Here is a 21285-nt window from a genome sequence, read left to right as displayed (position 1 = left end):
CATTGGGACATTAAAGCGACTCGATGGGGATTGAAAATTTTGCTTCGTCGGCCATCTTGAAGCTTCAAAGTTTCTCCAGGCTGCCGGGTGCTGAGTACGCAAGCCGACTTCGCTCAGGATATCTTCTTTTGATATCTCCCTTACAACGGAGCTGATGCTCCTGTGTATTGTGATTCTGGTAGAGATCGACAGACCGTACGTTTGAATTGTTTTCCCTTTTAAGATACCTTTGCTGTTTTAGAACGTTTGCCGTAACCAAAGTCCCTTCGCTTGTGTACTGCATGTCTCTTACCGCCAGCGACCTGCCTAAAATGCATTCTCCTGGTCGTCCAATGCCAGCCACCCGAGCGACTGTACACGGTTTCATAGGTAGATAAGGTAAACACTTCATAGGTGCGTCAGTAACAAAAAGTCTCCAAATCGCCCGATACCACCGATTATTCCCTACAGCCAAGACACACCAGTTCCAACATATTGGCTTTACAGATCCGCCCAAACACAATTCCCCCACGCAGGATTATCATGAGTTCGGAGTCCTCCACTTTCACGGTGCACACGTCGTTGCTCTTTGATTCCAAGACCAAGTCGTTCGTCAAAGGCACCTCAATCGTCGTCGACAAGGCCCAGGGTATCATCGCCGATATTTACAAGAGGAAAGATGACGAGGAAATCAGTGTAAGGGCGGGCGACATCGACCTTCGCGGAAAGGTCGTCATGCCAGGATTTGTCGACGCCCACGCGCACGTCTTCTTGCATCCCTACGAGTGAGCAAACAATGAAAGTCATCCGCAGAAATTGGGCCTCAACATCTGACACTCACTCAGCGAAGCCTCCTCAACCGTCCAAGAACGCGACGAGAGCATTGTCGAACGAGTGGTTCGCGCCACCAACCACCTCCGCCTCGCGCTCCTGTCCGGGTTCACCACCTACCGCGACCTGGGGACGGAGGGCATGCGTTCGTTCGACGCGAACCTCCGCGACTGCGTCAACCGCGGCCTGGTGCCGGGCCCGCGGCTGTTCGTCGCCACGGAGTGCCTCGCGAGCACCGGGTCCTACGAGATCCGCCACGAGAACGTGATGGCGACGATGCCGCGCATCGCGGACGTGTGCGACGGCGTGGCGGAGGTAAGGCGGGCGGTCCGGCGGCGTGTGGGGGACGGCGCCGACGTGATCAAGTTCTACGCCGACTACCGGCGGAAGATCATGCGCTTCCCGCCGCCGCTGGTCCCACCACGAGACGCGCCCCCGTTTGTCATGACGGACCTCAACCCGGCGGTGACGATGTTCAGCCAGGAGGAGATGGACGCCATTGTGGAGGAGGCCAGGCTGGCTGATTTGCCGGTGGCTGCGCACACGACTGTGACGAAGAGCGCTCTGATGGCCATCAAGGCGGGGGTCGATTCGATTGAACACTGCAACGAAGGGAACGACCAGGTTCTCCGTGAGATGCGTCGTCAGGGTACCATATATGTGCCGACTCTTTCGGTGATAAAGAAGTCTGCGGATGGGCCGTACTTTGAAGATTGCCTCTGGAGAGTCAAGAAGGCATATGATCTAGGAGTACGTCTCGCTGTCGGCGGAGACACTGGTGGTCCGATCCCTCACGGAGAAGGTGCTCTGGAAATGGAGCTCATGATAACAGCCGGACTGCCTGTCGTGGATGTCTTGGAAGCATGCATGGTCGGAGGCTGGGAAAGCTGTGGCAAGGAGAAGAGCGGCTTCCTGTTCGGAGCCATTGCCGAAGGCTACAAGGCAGACATCATCGCCTTGGCTGCAGACCCCAGAGAAGATGCCGGGGCTCTGCGCAAGGTCGATTTTGTGATGAAGGACGGCAGAGTATGGAAGCAGGACGGACATCCCGTCGGCTTTGTCGAAGAACCCCCAAGAGTCACGCCTCACCCCGCGACCGATGGCTCCGACTGGGTTCATGTCTGAATGCAGTCATACATCTGGACAGCCCGCGAGTTTCCCTATGAGGTAGCTTATAGCAGCGGCTGTTCACGCAGCGTAACCCATCACCGAACCATATACGAGGTTTCAATGCAACCAAACGACCAGTAGGGATGCCTTGTGATCCTCGGCACTTGCACCAACTGGTGGTCTTGCCTCGGACATGCAAGCAACACGACGTTTCGTAGTAGTCGGCCGGGAAGTTCGCGTAAGTGCTAGCCTCCATGTGACCGTTTAATGCATCTTGGTCGCATTGCATTGTCGGATCCGCTTTCCGTCGACGTCTTCGCCCTGCCGGAAGTATGTACGTCAAATAGTTGCATTCGCTACATTAGCACCAACAGATCTCCGCACGGTTTCCCGCAGGCTTAGCCGGTGAAGCTGCAAAAAAGCTTGTTCTGTCTAGCTTACAACTGATTAGGAGGGCGACCTGCAGGATTGGACTGTGCGGAAAGTTCGCATGTCCCACGGGCATCGGACGATCGTTTCGTATGCGAAGTTAACGACACCTGTTCTTGCGGAAATCCTTTGAAGTGAGCCTTCTGGAAGGTGTCATGGGGGAGAGGGAGCTGCTTCTCATATGCAGTTCGCGAGCAGGTAGTTAGTAAGTCGCATGCATGGAAGGATGCCACCGCCACTGGATAGGCGCAGACGCCGTTTCTTTTTTGCATAACTTGGAGTAAACGCAGACGGCAAACTATCGCTGCTTTTGAATTCTGGATGAACAGCTCCATTATATACAACGTCGCTCTTTTCGGTATCGATCAGCTCAAGGGCCCTCGCCCAACAAAGTGAGGCCGACGGCATATATGGCGTCCGAAGGCTGCCCACTCTCCTCGTTCTTGGAACGGCCAATGCAAAGGCTCGACGCTCTTTTACCCCCCCAAGAAGACCCCGCGACGGCAATCACGAATGTGGCTGTCAATACTTTCCTTCGCCTTTCTGGCCATTGGGCTGTTCATCGACGGCATTTCAGGTCGCCTTCATGTCATCGATAAGAGACAGTATCAGGATGTCGTCAGCTGGGACGAGCAGTCGCTCTTTGTCAATGGAGAGCGGGCGATGATATTTTCTGGAGAGATACATCCGTTTCGCATACCCGTTCCAGGTCTGTACCTGGATGTGTTCCAGAAAGTCAGGGCTCTCGGCCTCAACACCGTTTCTTTCTACGTTGATTGGGCACTCCTGGAGGGGAAGGAGGGAAACATCGTCACAGACGGCATATTCGATCTTCAGCCATTCTTCGATGCTGCGACGGAGGCTGGCGTCTTTCTCATCGCGCGGCCTGGACCATACATCAACGCCGAGGTCTCTGGCGGCGGATTCCCCGGGTGGTTATCAAGGCTGCGCGCTCGCCTGCGGACGAGTGATCCTGAGTTTCTCTCTGCCACGGACAATTACATGGAAACAATTTGCGCAATCATCGCTGATAACCAAATCACGAACGGAGGACCGGTCATCCTTTTCCAGCCGGAGAATGAGTACACCAACTTCGAAAAGGGGCGGTCTCCCGACGGGGAATACTTTCAGTATGTCATTGACCAGGCCCGGAAGGCCGGTATCGTGATTCCCATGATTAGCAACGACGCCAGACCTGAAGGCCACAACGCACCTGACACGGGTGTGGGCGCTGCTGATATTTACGGCTATGACAGATACCCTTTAGGGTTCGACTGTGGTAATCCAGACGTATGGCCGGCTAATAAGCTTCCAACCAACTATCGTCGACTGCATCTCTCACAAAGCCCTAGCACTCCGAATTCAATCCTGGAGTTTCAGGGAGGTTCTTTCGATCCGTGGGGTGGTCATGGCTTCGAGGACTGCGCCGCACTCACCAACCACGAATTTGAGCGGGTATTCTACAAGAACAACCTGGCGGCGGGTGTGTCCATCTTTAACGTATACATGCTCTTTGGTGGAACGAATTGGGGCAACTTGGGCCACCCAGGAGGTTATACTTCATACGACTATGGCGCCGCCATCAAGGAGGATAGAAGCGTCACTAGGGAGAAGTATTCGGAGTTGAAGCTCGAAGCACAATTCTTGAAGGTCTCGCCATCGTACCTGACAGCAAAGCCAGTGAATAGGACTTCGTGGGCACTCAGTGGCAACCCAAGGATACTCATGACGTGGCTGCGTCAACATGATGGGCCATCGTACTTCGTGGTTCGCCACAGAAATTACTCCAGCCTGGACACGTCATACTACTTCCCGATATTGCAGACCTCAAGGGGGCCGGTTCGCCCTGGGTTTATTGGTAACAAGCTCCGGCTTGGTCCGCGGGATTCGAAAGTTCACGTGGCCGATTACCCTGTTGGCGACTGGACCTTGCTTTACTGTACTGCCGAAATCTTCACTTGGCAAAAGTTCGAGAACAGTACTATTCTAATGGTGCATGGGGGACCCGACGAATGGCACGAGATGGCTATCATGGACACACTTGAACACCCGACATTTCAAGAGGGATACAATATCCATTTCAGATACTTCAAAGGTAGCTTGGTTCTGAAGTGGAAGACTTCAGAGCAGCGACGGGTTGTCACGGTTGGTGATCTGTGGATCTACATCTTGGGTCAGTATCTATGATTCAGAGCTATTCTTGATGGCACAGCCGCTAATATCTTCCAGATCGCAATTCAGCGTATAACTACTGGGTATCCGACCAACCGGCCGAAGATGGCTCTTCCTATGGTACAACTATCATGAATCCTGTATCGCTCATCGTCAACGGAGGATACCTCATCCGGTCAGTATGGTTCGAAGAAGAAATGCTCAAGATTCAGGGCGATTTCAACCAAACCACCGAATTGGAGATTATTGGTGTCAACGTCACTGCTCTCACTACGCTGGAGATCAATGACAGGCAAACGGATTTTACCACGAATAAGCTTGGCAACATGCTTGCAAAACCATCGCTCTCGGATGCTACACCCGTCGTGCCGGAATTAGCTGCACTCAGGTGGTATTACACGAGCTCGCTCCCTGAAGTTGTCGCAGAATACGACGACTCTGCTTGGACACGCGCAGACCACGATGCGTCCAATAACACGGCTGCTAACCTTACGACCCCAGTATCTCTTTTTGCTTCGGATTATGGCTTCCACAGCGGCACCATCATATACCGAGGCTATTTCGTTGCAAATGGCACCGAGAACCTGTTCAATGTGACTACCCAGGGTGGTTCAGGCTTTGCAAGCTCCGTCTGGCTTAACGACACGTTCCTCGGCTCTTTCACGAATGGACCTGACGCCTCGGGCGACAACACTGCAAGCTACCCCATCACAAACCTCACTGCAGACGCCACACACATTCTCACCATCCTAGTTGACACTATGGGTCTAGAAGAGAACTTCATCATTGCGACTGATATGATGAAAACACCGCGCGGCATCTTGGACTACAACCTGACTTCACCCTCCGGCTCCATAACAAACATCACAACTTGGAAGCTCACGGGAAACTTGGGTGGCGAAGACTACCACGAGAAGTTCTGGGGGCCCTTGAACGAGGGCGGTCTCTATTTCGAGCGCCAAGGATACCATCTCCCCTTCCCATCTGAGCTGTCTGAACTAGGGTCGCCGTTCGACGGCACCACCTCTCCGGGAGTTTCATTCTACGGCACAAGACTGGTCCTAGATCTTCCATGGAAGGATCTCGATATTCCACTTTCCTTCGTCTTTGACGACATCTCCGACTCGGACGGAGCTTATCGCGCCATTCTATACGTCAACGGATTCCAGTACGGGAAATATGTCAGCAACATTGGCCCGCAGACAAGATTTCCCGTTCCCGAAGGCGTCTTGAACTACAATGGTGACAACTGGATCGGGCTTGGTGTCTGGGCTTTGGAAGAGGGTGGAGCGAAAATCAACAACTTTCGTCTCGAGGTTGATGGTACTGCCATCACGACCGGACGGTATCCAGTTGAATTCCAACCTGGCCCCGAGTGGTCGCAACGTGAGGAAGCGTATTAATCTTAGAGTCGTCAATAGATGCCCAGTATTGCCTTACAGTAAATATTTCGAAGTAGTAATATGGATCAATGCCCTCAGGTCTGACCCAGCCCTGAGACATGACAAGCCTGCTAATCACTTTCGCGTGGACGAACCCTCTCCCCACGTGTCATCGTTCGGTAGCTGCTACAGCCGTCAAAGACACAGCGTGACCCCGGAAAGTCATTCCTTAACCTCCCCGGCCTTCTCACCTCGTCATGATGCACAGATCGCCAGTCAAAGAGCCAAGAGCAACCAAAGAACTTGCCTTGCCGACAGACACATTGTCTCAGCCCCCATCGACTTCTCTTGCCTCCCGGATCAGATGAGCATTGCCACCAATCACCACCTGTCAGACGTGACTGCTCCTTCTTGTCTTGGCTGCCTCGACGCACGAGAATAAGACATCGGGAACGTTGTTTCAGCGGAAGGCTTCCGCATATCAGAGACACTGATGTGGCTCAGTCTTACGTCAAAAACATTTTTCTCTGTGCTGTTTCAAATCCCGAGTCTGGACCTGCAAGATACGTCGCAAAGTTCAGCCGCAACAGGCTCACGTCTTTGGTAAACAGTAAACACGCCAACATGGACGACCTGATCTTGTGTACGAATCAATTGTAAGAGTCTCGTCACTTGCGAGCCTCTTTGAACGTGGAAAAGATAATCTACATGCATGGGTGTTCCTCGACCATCATGTTGGTAGAACCCTCCAAGAAACAACGGTCAACTCGTCCCTGAGATGCGTAGGGTAAAACGCGAATGACAAATGACCACCCTGAGCCCCCCGTTGGAAAACCGATACACCTTGTTGATGCCCTTTTAACTCCCTGAAAAAAGAGATCCTGGCTTGTTTCCTTTTCCCTGAAATTGGTTATCCCGATAAAAGTAGATAATCCGCGAACAATGAGAAAGCTTAGGCCGGATTGCTGCAGCCCGCGCGAGCCGTACGCACGCTACCCATGTCGCTCAGCTCCGTTCCATCGCGGTCTTCCTGTTGGCTTGTCTTAAAAGCGCGCTGGGCGTCGGCAAGAGCGTTGATGGATCTGGGCTTTTTCTCGAAAGAGCAGATGGCTGCAAGCAGCATGGCGCCGCAAACACTGGTCAAGAAGATGATCTGATCTTTGAACGCGACTGCGTAAACCTCCTGAATACGACGTTGAAGTTCCGGGGTGAAGTGAACAGAGGCCGTGGGAGTCGAATGCATCGTGTCGAGCTGTGACGAGTTCAGAATGTGGACGAGTGAGTCTATGCGGTTGTGGAAAAGTACGGTGCAAACAGCCACACCGATACAACTACCCAGCACGCGAGCTTGAGCAATGAGTCCTTGAGCAACAGCCTTGTCCTCCTCAACAGCAGCGACGATGGTTGAGGCACCGAAAGACACTCCAACCCCAAGTCCAACAATGAGAGTGAATCCGTACGCGGGCACGAAAGACGAATCGACGTTAGCGAGCGACAACATAAGCCCAATTCCAAGCAATTGCGTAATCGATGCCGCAACCATGAGATAGGACGTGTGATTGAACTTGCGACAGATCGCACCGGCCAGGAAGGATCCAACAGCAGTGCCTGATAGCATGGGAAGGAGGTGAACTCCAGCACTGAGGGGAGTCGCGTGTTGCAAGACTTGCATGCGTTCGGGAATGGCAACTGTCAAGACAACGTAAGGGGCTCCGGTCAGGAAGGCGACGATGAGACCGCAGATGTAGGGGCGGCGGTGGGCGAGAGCGGCGGTAAAGACAGGCTCCATGTGGACGCATCGGATGTGGTTATGGTGTTCGCAATACTTCTTGTTAAGGAAGGTCTCCCAGCCAACGAAAATGATCCAGCAAAACCCAGAGGCGCAGAAAGCCGCGATGATTTGGACACTGTTCCACTCGTAGACCCGAGAGCCGCCCCTCTCGATAGCGAAAACGAGGGTGATGGAGGCAACAAGGAGACTCATCATGCCGACCAGGTCAACCCTCATGAAGGCACGCAACGAGAAGATATGGTGCGCGCGGCGCTCGGCCGGGAAGAACAGCATGATACAGGTGCTAGCGAACAAGCCGATGGGTAGATTAATACCGAAAATCCAGCGCCAGCTGACCTTGGAGGTAATGGCTCCTCCTAGAACTGGACCCAAAAGGAAAGCGAGGGCGAGAGTAATACCGATTAAAGCTCCCATGTGACTCGGGTTCTTGGCAGGACCATGTTCGAGGAGGCAGATTTGAGCAAGGCTGTAGAGACCGGCACCTCCAATGCCCTTCAAAGCGCGGAAGATGATCAGGGATGTCATGCTCCAAGCGGCGGTGCAGCCAGTTGAGCAGAGTAGAAAGATGGTCCAGCTGACGAAGAGGATGAGCTTTCGGCCGTAGATGTCGCTTAGCTTAGAAACACCGACGGAGCACCCCATGTACGTAAGGAGGTAGGCGAGAAGAATCCAAGAGGCATTGGCGTGGTCTTGAAACTCCTCGGAGATGCTCATGAGAGACGTGGCGATGACTGACGTATCCAGAGTCGAGATGAACAGGCCCAGAAGGATACTACGCAATTAGCTTGTATCGTCGGAATGGAAGCATGCTCTTTTACCTGAAGACGAGAAGAACGCCATGGACCTTGTCCGAAAGACGCGGCTTGCGTTGGGGACCACTTTGGACCTGAGGAGGAGAAGAATTGGCGGCGGCGAATCCAGCAGTGTCGCCCAGGGATGGGTTGGGGTATGAGAGAGGCTGGGCGATTCGCTCATTGGACGCGGCAGGTTGCTGAGGGGCTTCCATGGTGAATGATGAAGAGCTCGATCGACCGAGGATGCGGAGGTGTCGATTATTTCGGCAATGAGTGCGAGAGGCAACGGAAGTATCTCAACCTCTTCCTCGAAAGAACTTGGAGCACGTCTTCGATCCTTGCTGTCGCGGTGTACGGCTTGCAGAGATGCAAGATGGGGGATCCGAGAAGTAGAGGAAGGGAATTGAGTTAATGGAAACCTGTGGGAGGATGAAAGGAGGGAAGGAAGAATTGTAGATTGGGTGCGGGAAGTGAGGGGGAATAGTTGAGGCAGAGGAAGGGGCAGGGATGAAAATTTGGAAAGGGCTTGACCGTACACAAAGGGGAAGGGCAGCTCTGGGGCTTCACAACACAACTTCTTGCCCTACCAACCCTATGTCAGATCTGAAGAAGCAATCGAAAGGGCAAGAGCAGAAGAGACTTGCCCTCGCCAGTAAGAAGTAATCCTCTTGAGGAAAGTGAAGGCAGAGCCTCAGTGTTGCTGATGCTGATAGGCTCCACGGTCACCTGGCCGATGTAAGAATGATGTCGTGGTGAGGATTCCTTCAAGGCGAGAGCATATGTGAGCACACTCCTGCCCCTGGCTGAACGTGGCAGACAAGACAGAGTGAAGAGGGAGGGAGACACAGCTGCACATCCGTTGGCTTGGGGCAGCGGCCATAATGCATTACATATAATGATGGAAGCCCTCTCGAAGGCAGGCAAGATCCTTAATGCATCTACCCAGAATGCCCGAGACACCTACTTTCAAGAGCAATGCTAGCAGCACTTCTCGCCAGCCTGAGCTTGAAATCTTCTCTGACAGTTTCACCCAGGCGAAGACACGGATGATGACGGGTGCTGTGCAATGTTGGACAAAGCTAGGGCGTCAAGACTTAACGAAGGCCATAAAGGGTCCCTTTCTGTACCTTGCATCCAACTGTACCGACTGCATAACTCAGGACAAGACGTCTTCTACCAAGTCTGGGGCCGAGATGAGATGTCAAGGGAAGCCAAAAGGCACGTTGCTAGTTCTCTTGGGGCATAGTGCTTGTACCAGTAGATTCGCCAAATCTGACAGTGTTGGTTTCTCAGATACGGTATCGTCGCCACCATGCAGCCAAGGACACCTCCCGTTGTCGTACCACCCCGAGACCCTTCACTGGCCGAGGTCATGGCTGTCGTAAGTGAGCCACTCAGGTGAGCTGAGGAAGTTGGGGGCATCTTATAACAAGCGACGCTGTTTTACCCCGGCTCAGGAGAGCCGGCTCTGCAGGAAATTGACTGGCTGTCTATTGTTGCTGCTGCGAACCGACCGTGTCACCTCGTGCCTCCTCAGCTTTCTGGTCTGAGAGGCACGAGCGAGGCGGGGTGACGAAACTCCTGCTGGATCGGTGTACCTCCAAATGCCACCACGCTCTGGTGCCTTATGCGTCAAACCCCCACTTGGGACGTTGTGCCGTGAGATGCCTCGTGGTTGAGTAGCCATCATCCCGAGACCTGATCCGCAAAGGCGCCACAGGATCCTTCAAGAATGCAACTTTTGCGAACGATCATATTCAGAAATGCAGAGTAGAAGTCGAGATGGGATAAAACGAACGAGATTTCCTCGGCTTTGTAGGCTAGGAAAACAAAGGCCATTGAGCCTGAATCTTGTGCAACTTCGCGTTGAATTCCCCTGATGGTCCGGGGAAGCGCGGGAGAAGTGATGCTTGCTGGAGATCGGAGCCGGAGAAGCGGCAAGTTCAAGCGTCTTTTCATAGGATAAAATGGTGTGTGTGCCACAAGCCAGTGGAGGGCACACCTCTTCATCTCGACTTATCAGGTGTTGTACTTCATGCTGTATCACCCGAAGTCGTTCGTCTTGGCAATCGACTGGTCGCCTTTCAACATGAAGCCAGTGCCATTTCCAGCTCGGGTTCAGTTCTCTCCCACGATTGGTTTCACAGGCGAGATATGCTGGCGTTCTGTGGCTGGAAAGGGGATGAAGATGGCTGCGACCAACCCCTTGTAAAAGTAAGGATGAACTGAAGGAGGCACGGACCAAAGACACTGTGTGTGAAGTCGGATCGGATCAAGTTCGGACCGAAGTATGTTGGCCTCTCTTTACTACATGCAGGGGGGCTTTGGACCACCAGTTTCGTCCTAACCCTCTCAAGGTCAACTGAACGAAACGAAGCAGTCATCTGGAATGCAACCTCTTTAATATGAAGTTCAAGTATTCCTGCTCCAGCAATCATATCAGCAGATTCAATTCCGCTACTCCGGTGATTATGCCATTTTCGACGACGTTCGATGTCCGGTCTGCCCGCTCTGTCAGACGATTGGTTTGCAATTATGTCTCAATAAGGGTTCCTGCATGTACCATGCTGGCACATCAACCAACATCAAAGATGCCGCTTTTCCAAGAGCGGATTTTCTCGGCTTTGAAGTCACGCTCCACGACAACGTCAAGTTAGCCTCGGATCAGAAGCTTGGATTTGGATGATGGTGGGTTACAGCGGCTTGGGGGCGAGGCGGACAAGACTTGCTTCGAATGCAGTCGTTCCACATACGGCCAAATCCAAACTGTGCTCGACGACCCCATGCTTTCGATACCGGCGGACTGCTCTGCCTCAAGGCACGGTTATCAAGTGAAGCCGCAAGTCCTGGCTGACCCGTTGAAGAGAAGCCTCCATCTCGGGGACGGAAGGATTGGTATTTTTAGGGGGGCAGTGCTTCTCGCGGATGAAGAGCAAACTACTGTGGTATTTCAGGAGTCAATCACGGGACCCTCTGGAGGTGCCTCGGGCGTTCCATGTGTCCTCGGCCCGAGACTGAACTGTGGAACTGGAGATTTGGGACCTCTCTCTGATACAACCCGCAGCTACCATGAGGACGTGAACTCTGACAATCGTGATGGCAGGAATGCTGACCTTTTGCAACCCAGTTTCTCAGGTCATACTGTCTGACGTCCCATCCCTCGAAAACGCGGGATGATTGGCAGCCCAGCACCGTGGCAAAGCGTACCAGAGTCGTGATATCGACACTGACTCGGGACCCCCTTTCCGGACCTGGCTACCTCCCTCACTGGTCGTGCTACAAACGCTCTTCATTCTCTGGGGTACCTTGAGATGGAGGATTCACCACCGCCCAATACGCCCGAGATTGAAGCTGCCATGGGCTGTGAAGTTGACAACACCAGCGAGCTAGTGTTCCTGGTACATTTTGTTTGAGAAATACGGTGAAGAGGACGTTCCGAGGCACCATCCCGACCAAATATGGGGATATCTGCAAGCTGAGCTCTAGCTGCAGCAACGTAGAACAAAGTTTCTGTCCCCTTCCCACTGTTCCCTGCGGCCCCCAACGGCCCTATGTCAGAGGGCTGATTGCATGCCAAAGCTGACTGCGCCTCCACCTTATTCTATTCCAAGCTCCTTCCGACAACTTTGAGGTCATCGTCATCCAAGGTGTCGTTCATGCGCTAGAATCTTATAGCCTTCGATGACTTTTGGCCATTGCCTTCCATGATCACGGGCCAAGGGGCCATGCCATAGATCAGTTCTCAAAAGACGTTTGGCTTACTTATACCCACATGGCAGCCCTTCATTCATGATCATTGAACAAAGAACAAGGCCTACAATGACAGTCAGATCTACATGAAGGCGGCCTTCTGCACATGCCGCCGGTCATCTACACCACACCAAAAGAGTTGCGTTTACCCAAAGGGGCAGCTTTTGGGGTCCAAGAAGCCTGAGCGGTGACTAGAAGAGTATTTACCTTCGGGAGAACACCGCTGCTTCTCTGTGAAGAAGGGGGGTTGCATTTGGTGGCGGTTTCCTGAAGTGTTGACCACGATCGGAGCGGCCCATTCACCCTCATATTCACTTCACCTCCCTCCACACCTCACCTCACGTCGACACTAGCCCTTTTCGTCAGGGCACCCGCCCTCGTTCTTCACCTTGGTCTGTTTACTTTCAGATCAAGAGAAAAGTCTTCTCCATCTCAACTCCTCTGAAAACTTTTCATCCATCCTCACCTTCTCTTCCTCCTGGACATCTCCATCTCCCTCTTCCTGCGTCCTCTCCTTCCAGAGCACTCTACACAACAGGAGGAGCGCTTCTTTCACACAAAGATCATTGTACAAACGCATTATTCTACTTGTTCATTCTTGCTGATCGCACAATCATTTCTTTCACGATACCCCGTCCGAGTCCCGTTCGAGTACGCGATCTGATCGTGTCGGGATGGACAAAAACGAGAAGATGGAGGACATCGCCATCATTGGCATGGCCTGCCGCTTCCCCGGCGATGCCACGACGCCCGAGAAGCTCTGGCAGATGATGGTCAACAAGGAGTCTGCTTGGTCTGAATTCCCCAAGGATCGTCTCAACATTGACGGATACTATCATCCGAGCGGCGACCGCCAAGGCAGCGTACGTATCTGACAATTTCACCCCATATTCCATCGTCTGATCGTGCGAGATGGCTGACTGAGTGCTTCCAGATTTCTTTCAAGGGCGCGCATTTCATCAAGAATGACGTAGCTGCATTTGACGCGTCGGTAAGTACTGCGATGGTCACGCCTATGGCTATCTATTCGCGTTTCTGACTTCGTGATCTAGTTCTTCTCAATCATGGCCGAAGATGCGAAGGCGATCGATCCCCAGCAGCGCTTACTCCTCGAGGTATCCTACGAGGCACTTGAAAATGGTATGTCGCATCTTTCGTCCTAAGAAACCCAACTGAACATTTCTCAGCTGGTCTTCGAACCGAGGATCTCAAAGGCAGCCCCACGGCTGTCTACGTCGGCTCTTTCGTCAAAGGTATGTTCTGGCTGCGGTCCTTGTCTCACTCAATTCTGACACTCCCTAGATTACGAGCAGATCTGTCTGCGTGACATGGACTGGCAGCCCCAGTATGCTGCAACTGGCACCGGAAATGCCATCATGGCCAACCGTGTCTCTTACACCTATGATTTTAAGGGCCCGAGCATGACTCTCGACACCGGCTGCAGCGGTAGTTTGGTCGCGGTTCATCTGGCTGCGCAAGCCCTCCGCACTGGTGATTGCGATTTGGTAAGTCTTCCGATGAAAACAAACGTACTGCGCATGCTAACGTTTCAGGCTCTCGCTGCCGGAGCTGGCTTGATTCTTACACCGAACACCATGATGCCCATGACAGCTCTCAACTTCCTCAGCCCTGATGGCAAGTGTTTTGCTTTCGACTCCCGGGCCAATGGCTATGGTCGTGGAGAGGGTATTGGCTTCGTCGTCTTGAAGAAGATGTCTCATGCTCTCAGAGACAACGACACCATCCGAGCCGTCATTCGCGGCACCCACGTCAACCAAGATGGTCTCACTACAGGTAAGTCACGGCATATGATCCAAGTACAACTGAAAATTCTCTAACCACAACCACAGGCATCACGCTTCCCAGCAAGGAGGCTCAGGTCGCCAACATCCGCAGTCTTTACTCAAAGTACAACCTTGAGATGCAGCAGACCGCCTTCGTCGAGTGTCACGGCACCGGAACCCAGGCCGGAGATTTCAGAGAGCTCAGCGCCATCTCGGAGACACTTGCTGCCGAAAGACCGAAGGACAAACCCATCTTTGTCGGTTCTGTCAAGACGAACATTGGCCATTTGGAGGGTGCTGCAGGAGTCGCTGGCCTGATCAAGGGCGTCCTGCTCACCGAGAAGGGACAGATCCCTCCCAACATCAACTTCAAAAAGGGAAATCCCAATATCGACTTCGAGAACTGGAAGGTGAAGGTAGGTTTCGGAATCGCTCCGCGCCCTTGAAGTTGATGCTGACATTGATATCTCAGGTGCCCACAGATCTTACCAGCTGGCCGGTCGACGGCCCTCGCCAAGTCAGTGTGAACTGCTTTGGCTTCGGCGGTACGAACGCTCATGCTGTTCTTGACGAGCCCTCGCGTTACTTTTCCGCTCGCAAGATCGTGGGAAACCACAACTCTACCATCGACGCGTATTCTAACTTTGAGTCTACCCCTGTTGCTGCCGGTAGCCCTCAGCTCTTCGTTTTCTCGTCAAATGAGCGCAGTGGTGTTTCACGCGTCATGAGCACACACGCTCAGCACATCGGCTGTATCCCCAAGCTGCCTCAGTCTGACGCGAACGACTATGCCTACACGCTTGCATGCCGTCGCTCCGTCATGGAGTGGAAGGACTTTGTTGTCGCAAATGGCCAATCCGAGTTGATCAAGAAGCTTGCCACCAGAAAGGATCAAGATTACATTCGATCAAACCGCGACAGCAAGCTCAAGATTGCATTCATCTTCTGTGGACAGGGTGCCCAGTGGCCTCAGATGGGACGCGAGCTCATGTCCTTCGGTCCATTCAAGGCCAGTCTCGAGGCTGCCGCTGCTTACATCAAGACCCTTGGTAGTGACTTCGACCTCATCGAGGAGATTATGAAGAACAAGCAGGAATCACGCATCCAAGAGCCTCAGATCTCGCAACCTGCCACGACCGCCATCCAGGTAGCGCTTGTCGATCTTCTCCGTGCTTTCAGCATTGCCCCCAGCAGTGTCGTCGGTCACTCTTCTGGCGAGATCGCGGCAGCATACGCGTCTTCTTGCATTGATTCGGAGACTGCCTGGGCGTTGGCCTACCACCGTGGCTACAGCGCTTCACTCCTTCAAACCAACGCGCCTCAGATCAAGGGCAAGATGTGCGCTGTGAGAATGTCTTGCAAAGACGCTCAGCGGCACCTTGAGAACAAAGCTCAGCACAGAGATCTCGGCATTGCCTGCGTGAACAGCCCGACCTCAGTGACGATCTCTGGCAGTGCCGGCGACATCGATTGCTTGCGAGACGAGTTGAAGAAATTCCAGGTTCTATGCAAAATCCTGGACGTCGACATTGCTTACCATTCACGCCACATGAAGCTGGTCGAGGAGGACTACAAAGACCTCATCAAGCACACTCGCACGAGTGATTCTCCTACCGGAGTCCAATTCTTTTCTTCGGTCCAAGGTCGTCTTGTCCAGGGCAGTTCTCTTGGATACTCATACTGGGCAGACAACCTGGTTTCTCCCGTTCAGTTTGTCGAAGCTGTCAAATCCTTGATGGAGTCTGATCATCAGCCGGACCTGCTCATTGAGCTCAGTCCTCACGGCACTCTTGAGTCGGCCCTTTCTGAGATCAGCGACGCGCACAGTCACAACATCAAGCCGGCGTACTTGCCGCTTATGCGTCGCTTCAAGGATGCTTCTGTCACGGCTCTCGAGGCTATCGGCGGTGTTTGGGCGCGGGGATACCCGGTTGACATGCTGAGTGTCATATCAAAGTAAGTCGTTTGGGATTCTCTTTCCTGGGCCGAGCTAACCAATTTCAGGGGCAATACCACGGGTTCTTACAAGACGCTCGTCAACCTGCCTTCATACCCTTGGAATCACCAGAAGCAGTTTTGGCACGAGTCCCACACCTGCACTGAGCATCGGTTCCGCAACTTTGGCCGCGAAGACCTCATCGGAGCTCCCTCTCCTGACGCCACCACGTTCGAGCCTCGCTGGAGAGGATTCTTCCGCATTGCTGAGAATCCTTGGGTGCAAGACCACCGCGTCCAGAAGACCATCGTATACCCAGCTGCGGGAATGGTGACCATGGCCCTCCAAGCTGCCAGCCAATTGTCGATGGACATGACCGACGTGCTTGGCTTCCAAGTCACCAACTTGCGCATCGAGCGAGCCATGATCATCCCGTCCACCGCCTTCGGACTCGAGTACTCGCTCAACCTGAAGCAGATTACAACGAGGCCCGAGGCTGACCCCGAGTGGGAGTTTTCCATCTACTCGAAGCAAGAGCAGGGTGCCTGGATTCGACATGCTGACGGTCATGTCAAGATTCGACGGGCCGCCACTGCGTCTCCTCTTCCTACCGGCGGCAGCATTGAGAAGTACTCGGAGGTTCAAGCGCTGTGCGACAAGTCGCTTCCGCCGCGTCAGCTGTACGAGATCCTGGATGTCGTGGGTCTGAACTACGGTCCCTGCTTCCAGAACGTCGTCTCTATCTCGACCTACCGCAACGCTTGCATCAGCAAGGTCCGAGTCCCGGATACAAAGTCCAAGATGCCCTGCAACTTTGAGTACGCCCATGTCATTCACCCAGCGACCCTTGACTCGATGTTCCAGACGCTCTTCGCCATCGACAGCAAGCCCATGGTCCCGTCCATGATCGACAGCATCTTCGTGGCCGCCAACATCTCGCGCGACATCGGTTACGAATTCACCGGATACGCGACAGCTGAGAGATCGGGTCTTCGTGACGCCAAGGGATCCATCACCATGGTCTCTGGCCAGGACGGCTGGGACTCACCTTCTGTCGTGGTCGAAGGCTTGCACCTCACAGCTCTCGCGACTCCTTCGGTCGAGGAGGGCGGCTTCATCCCCAACCACCGCAACCTGTGCTCCGAGATCGTCTGGAAGGAGAATTACGTGACGTCTACCACTGAAGACTTCGACCACATGCTTTCCCTGGCGGCGCACAAGTACCCCTCTCTGGCTGTTCTGCAGTGCGGTGGTAACGAGCAACTGGCCAAGCACGTCTTGGAGGTTCTGTCTGAAGGCGGCGCCCCCCGCGTGTCTCGCTACACTGTCCTTGATGGTTCGACATTCTCTGTCCTGAAGAAGAAATGCGAGCATTCCTCAGCATTGAACGTTTTGGAGCAGCGCAACTGGCCCGGCGATAAGGAGAAATTTCCCAGATACAACATCGTCATCACCGCCAAAGATTCTAGTGTTGACCAAGAGGAAGCATTCAACCTTCTTGCTCCAGAGGGTCTGCTCCTCAACGAAGTCTCGCACCTCGCTTGCGATGAGGGAACGGATGACTTGGATGAACTCATTCAACCGGCAGATGCTCACCATCTCCGCGCTACGTACGAGCTAGAGGCGGACGATGCCATGAGCCCGTGGGTAATCGAGCAGCACTTCGAGGCGCGCTTCTTTGTCAACAAAATCGATATGGCTTCGGCGGGCGAGGTTGTCATCATTGTCCCAGACGATGTCGTTCTAGACCTTGTAGGTCTTGTCAACGCTCTTATCCAGCTCTTCCTCGACAAAGGCTTCAAGGTCATCATCAGCACTGTGTCTAATGTCGAAACCTTTTACGGCAAGAACTGCATCTCTCTTGTTGAGGTCTGCGACAACGTTGTGTACAACTGGACCGAGGAGCAGTTCAACGACTTCCACAAGCTGCGAGAGACCGCCAAGAGTGTCTTGTGGGTTACTCGTTCGGCGAATCGTCATCCTACGGATCCTCGCAACGCGCCCATCATTGCCCTTGCTCGAACAATCCTGTCTGAAGACCCCCAGAAGACTATTGTCACTCTTGATCTGGACGCAGATACCTCCATCGACTCGGCTTCGCTGCCGCATACTATCTGGACCGTTGCAGAGTCGATCCTGATGAAGTGCCCAGAGGCTGAATTCGCCGAAGAAGACGGCAAGCTTTACATCCCGAGACTGATGCCCCTGAATGCACTGAATAAGTTGATCGAGAGCGAGTCGCGCATCCAGCTGGAGAACGTGCAAGTTTTTGATCCGTCTGCTGTCAAGACTTCTTACGAGATGGTCATCTCCAAGCCCGGTATCGCCGCCGACAGCTTCCACTTCGTCGAGAACCGTTTCACGTCGCCCCTGGGCCAGCACGAAGTTGAGATTAGAACCGTGAGCGCCTCTTTGTCTAGCGACGACCTCCAGACTGCAATGGGTCGCACCACCGAAGTCAAGCTTGGTCTCGATGTCATGGGCGTTGTCACTAGAGTCGGATCCGCCGTCAAAGACTACCACCGCGGCAAGCAGGTCATGGCCATCGTTCCCGGTGCCTTCAAGTCGGTTCATCGCGTTGATCAGAAGCTTGTCAAGTCTGTGCCGCTCTCCATCGAGCGTTGCCAATTCACTCCGAGTGGTTTCATCGCTGCCTCCTATGCTTTGCGCACCATCGGTCGTCTGTCTTCGAAGAAGAAGGTTCTTATCCACGCAGGTGCCAGCGCGTATGGCCAAGCCGCTCTTCGCATTGCGAGCCAAATTGGCGCTGAGATCTTCGCGACCGTTCTCAATGATACTTCGGGTGACCAGCGAAAGACCCTTCGAGACGCTCACGGTCTGCTTGACGACCACATTCTGGATGCTAGCTCAGAGTCATTCGTTGCTGATGTTCTTGCCACTGGCAAAGTGGATGTCGTCTACAACCCCACCCAAGAGCACATCGTGATGAACGCAAAGTGTGTCAAAGCATGTAAGTCAATTCCAATTATCCATTCATCTCTATCAAAGCTAACGAGTTTACAGCGGGATGCATCATTCAGCTCGCGGACAAGACTGGATCAGCTATCCAAGCCCCTGTCTCAACCACCACATTCGTCAAACTCGACCTGAGTGTACTCCTCGAGGAAGACCCCGAGCTCGTCATGGAACTCTTCCAGCACGTCGACCAGCTCATGCCGAAGCGCATGCCAAAGACCTCCAGCCTCCAGTGCGACCCCGTCCGCCGCTTCGACATGTCCGACTTCGAGAGCGCCTTCAAGCACATGGAAAACGAGCCCTACCTCGGCCTGACCGTGATGGAAGCCAAGCCCGAGACCTGTGTCCCCGTGGCCAAGGAGATGCACACCAAGTCGCTTGTTTCAGTCATCGAGCCCGACGGCACTTACGTTCTCGCAGGTGGTCTTGGAGGTCTTGGGCGGAGCATCGCCAAGCTTCTTGCAGACAACGGCGCGAAGAAGCTGGTGTTCCTTTCGCGTTCCGGCGGTGGACCTGATGCTGAGGCTTTTCTGAAGAGCCTGAAGGGTGTTCATGCTCGTTCTATTGCGGTGGATATCATGGATACGGATGCTCTGGAGCGTCTTGTGCCTGAGCTTGGAAAGGTTTCTGGTGTTGTTCAGTGTGCTGCTGTTCTTCAGGTATGCCGTCCCCCTTCGTCGTTCTTCTTCGCTCAGTTCACTAACATCAACCATAGGATGCTCTCTTTGAGAAGATGACCCATGCCGACTGGACCACTGCCTTCGGACCCAAGGCCGTCGGCGCCTCCAACCTCGTCGACGTCTTCGGTAGTGACGACAACCCCTTCTCGCCCTCTCCCGCCGCCGCCCCCTGGTTCTTATTCCTCTCCTCCGCCTCTGGAATAATCGGAAACCGCGGCCAGGCCAACTACGCCGCCGCCAACGCTGTCCAGGACGCTCTCGCTCACAGCGTCTCCCGCGCCACGTCCCTCGACCTGGGCCCCGTCCTCGAGGCGGGGATGCTGGTCGGGGACGAGGAGACCCTGGGAAAGCTCAGGGGCGCCGGCTTCTACGGCATCCGCCACGACGACTTTATAGAGATGGTCTCCCGCGCCATCACCGGTGAGGTCGTTCCCGGCGTCCGCACGCCCCCCCAGATCGTCTCTGGCGTCGGTACCGGCGGCCTCATCCGCCAGAACAACCCCGGCGACCCCTTCTGGTCCCGCACCGCCATGTACTCGTACATGAACACCGTCGACATTCCGGTAACCGCGCCGGACGACAACGCCGGACAGGGCCCTGGCGAGGACGACGTGAAGAGGATGCTGGCCAAGTGCGGCGGACGGGAGGAGGCGGCGGTCATCATCACCGCTGGCCTGGTCCAGCTCTTGGCGAAGGCCATGAGCCTCCTCCCGGAGGAGATTGATCCGGAGAAGGCGCCCAGCGCGTACGGCGTCGACTCCCTCGTTGCCGTTGGCATTAGGAATTAGATATTCCGCAACGCCGGGGGAGTCGACGCCTCGGTCTTCGAGATCCTTGGGGAGACGTCGATCAAGGGGCTGGCTGGTGTTGTTGCAGAGCGCGGAAAGTGGTGAATACGGGGTTGAGTACGGGGGTAATGGCAAGGAAGGACAGTGTGGATAGACGGGGAGATCGTACATGACCAGGCCGCGTATAGGCGACGTCTTTAATAACATTCATTCATATATAAGTTCTCTTGGTGATCTTGCTATGCGGTGATGTTCCTCTTGATGCCTCATCTAGGAGGAAGACGACGTCTTGATTTCATTGCGTTTCATTCACAAATGGGACCTACTATACGTCGCGATGTTCATCTGATGTCTCTGGTAAATGGTCGCAAGATCATCATCCTTCAAAATGGAAACCCTTGGTGGTACCGGTAGTCGCTCTTAGCCCTTTCATATGTGCTGATGCTTAACTGATGACACCTTGTACCTGTTTGGGCTGAATACTTTGCCGCAAGGAGAATTACTTCAACATTTGGAGCGTACAGACTTCCTAGGCCGGAAGACCCTGGTGGTGTCGGCAATCGCTCCTAGTCAATGTTATCCTTGCCTACTTGAGTCTAAAAAGTACGCAGCCAATAATCAGCCCGAAGCGACCTGACCCGTGCCAAAATGCAAGATCACTTTCGGCAGGGTTGATTTCACGAATGATTGGGTGACCAACGGCCTCTCTTACCGTCGGCCGGCCAAGCCCGACTCAGCATGCCAACTAATGGTAATGAGGCTCTGGGCTGGCGAGTGATAGAGAAGAGGCGACGTAAGGGGAAAGGAAAGCGGCAGAGATTTATGACCAGTCAGAAATGGCACGGCGGCCAAGCCGTCGCATGCCTCACTCAAGTCGACTTT

General features: G+C 53.9%; 4 protein-coding genes across 4 annotated transcripts; 3 read left to right on the top strand and 1 right to left on the bottom strand.

The window, feature by feature from the left end:
* Nucleotides 1–522: 522 nt before the first annotated feature.
* On the top strand, nucleotides 523–1935 carry CGCA056_v012073 (Uncharacterized protein; the record flags this gene model as incomplete). Its single annotated transcript, XM_037327317.1, has 2 exons — nucleotides 523–764; nucleotides 825–1935. 2 exons carry the CDS (start codon nucleotides 523–525, stop codon nucleotides 1933–1935), a joined length of 1353 nt encoding a protein of 450 aa, XP_037174402.1.
* A 927-nt stretch (nucleotides 1936–2862) lies between these two features.
* lacA-0 (putative beta-galactosidase A) lies at nucleotides 2863–5924 on the top strand (the record flags this gene model as incomplete). Its single annotated transcript, XM_037327316.1, has 2 exons — nucleotides 2863–4522; nucleotides 4579–5924. 2 exons carry the CDS (start codon nucleotides 2863–2865, stop codon nucleotides 5922–5924), a joined length of 3006 nt encoding a protein of 1001 aa, XP_037174403.1.
* A 931-nt stretch (nucleotides 5925–6855) lies between these two features.
* bmr3 (Multidrug resistance protein 3) lies at nucleotides 6856–8701 on the bottom strand (the record flags this gene model as incomplete). Its single annotated transcript, XM_037327315.1, has 2 exons — nucleotides 6856–8467; nucleotides 8514–8701. 2 exons carry the CDS (start codon nucleotides 8699–8701, stop codon nucleotides 6856–6858), a joined length of 1800 nt encoding a protein of 599 aa, XP_037174400.1.
* A 4230-nt stretch (nucleotides 8702–12931) lies between these two features.
* FUB1-0 (Reducing polyketide synthase FUB1) lies at nucleotides 12932–20403 on the top strand (the record flags this gene model as incomplete). The annotated part of the gene is made up of 11 exons (XM_037327314.1): nucleotides 12932–13102; nucleotides 13174–13230; nucleotides 13292–13379; nucleotides 13427–13492; nucleotides 13542–13744; nucleotides 13793–14033; nucleotides 14090–14439; nucleotides 14496–15979; nucleotides 16028–18930; nucleotides 18984–19594; nucleotides 19651–20403. The coding sequence occupies 11 exons, from the start codon at nucleotides 12932–12934 to the stop codon at nucleotides 20401–20403; spliced, it is 6927 nt and encodes a 2308-aa protein (XP_037174401.1).
* Nucleotides 20404–21285: the final 882 nt, after the last annotated feature.

Source organism: Colletotrichum aenigma (assembly GCF_013390185.1).
Source record: "Colletotrichum aenigma strain Cg56 chromosome Unknown KSG_Cg56_contig08, whole genome shotgun sequence".
NCBI lineage: Eukaryota > Fungi > Ascomycota > Sordariomycetes > Glomerellales > Glomerellaceae > Colletotrichum > Colletotrichum aenigma.
The sequence above is the reverse complement of the archived record's forward strand: the minus strand, read 5'-3'. Positions and strand labels throughout refer to the sequence as shown.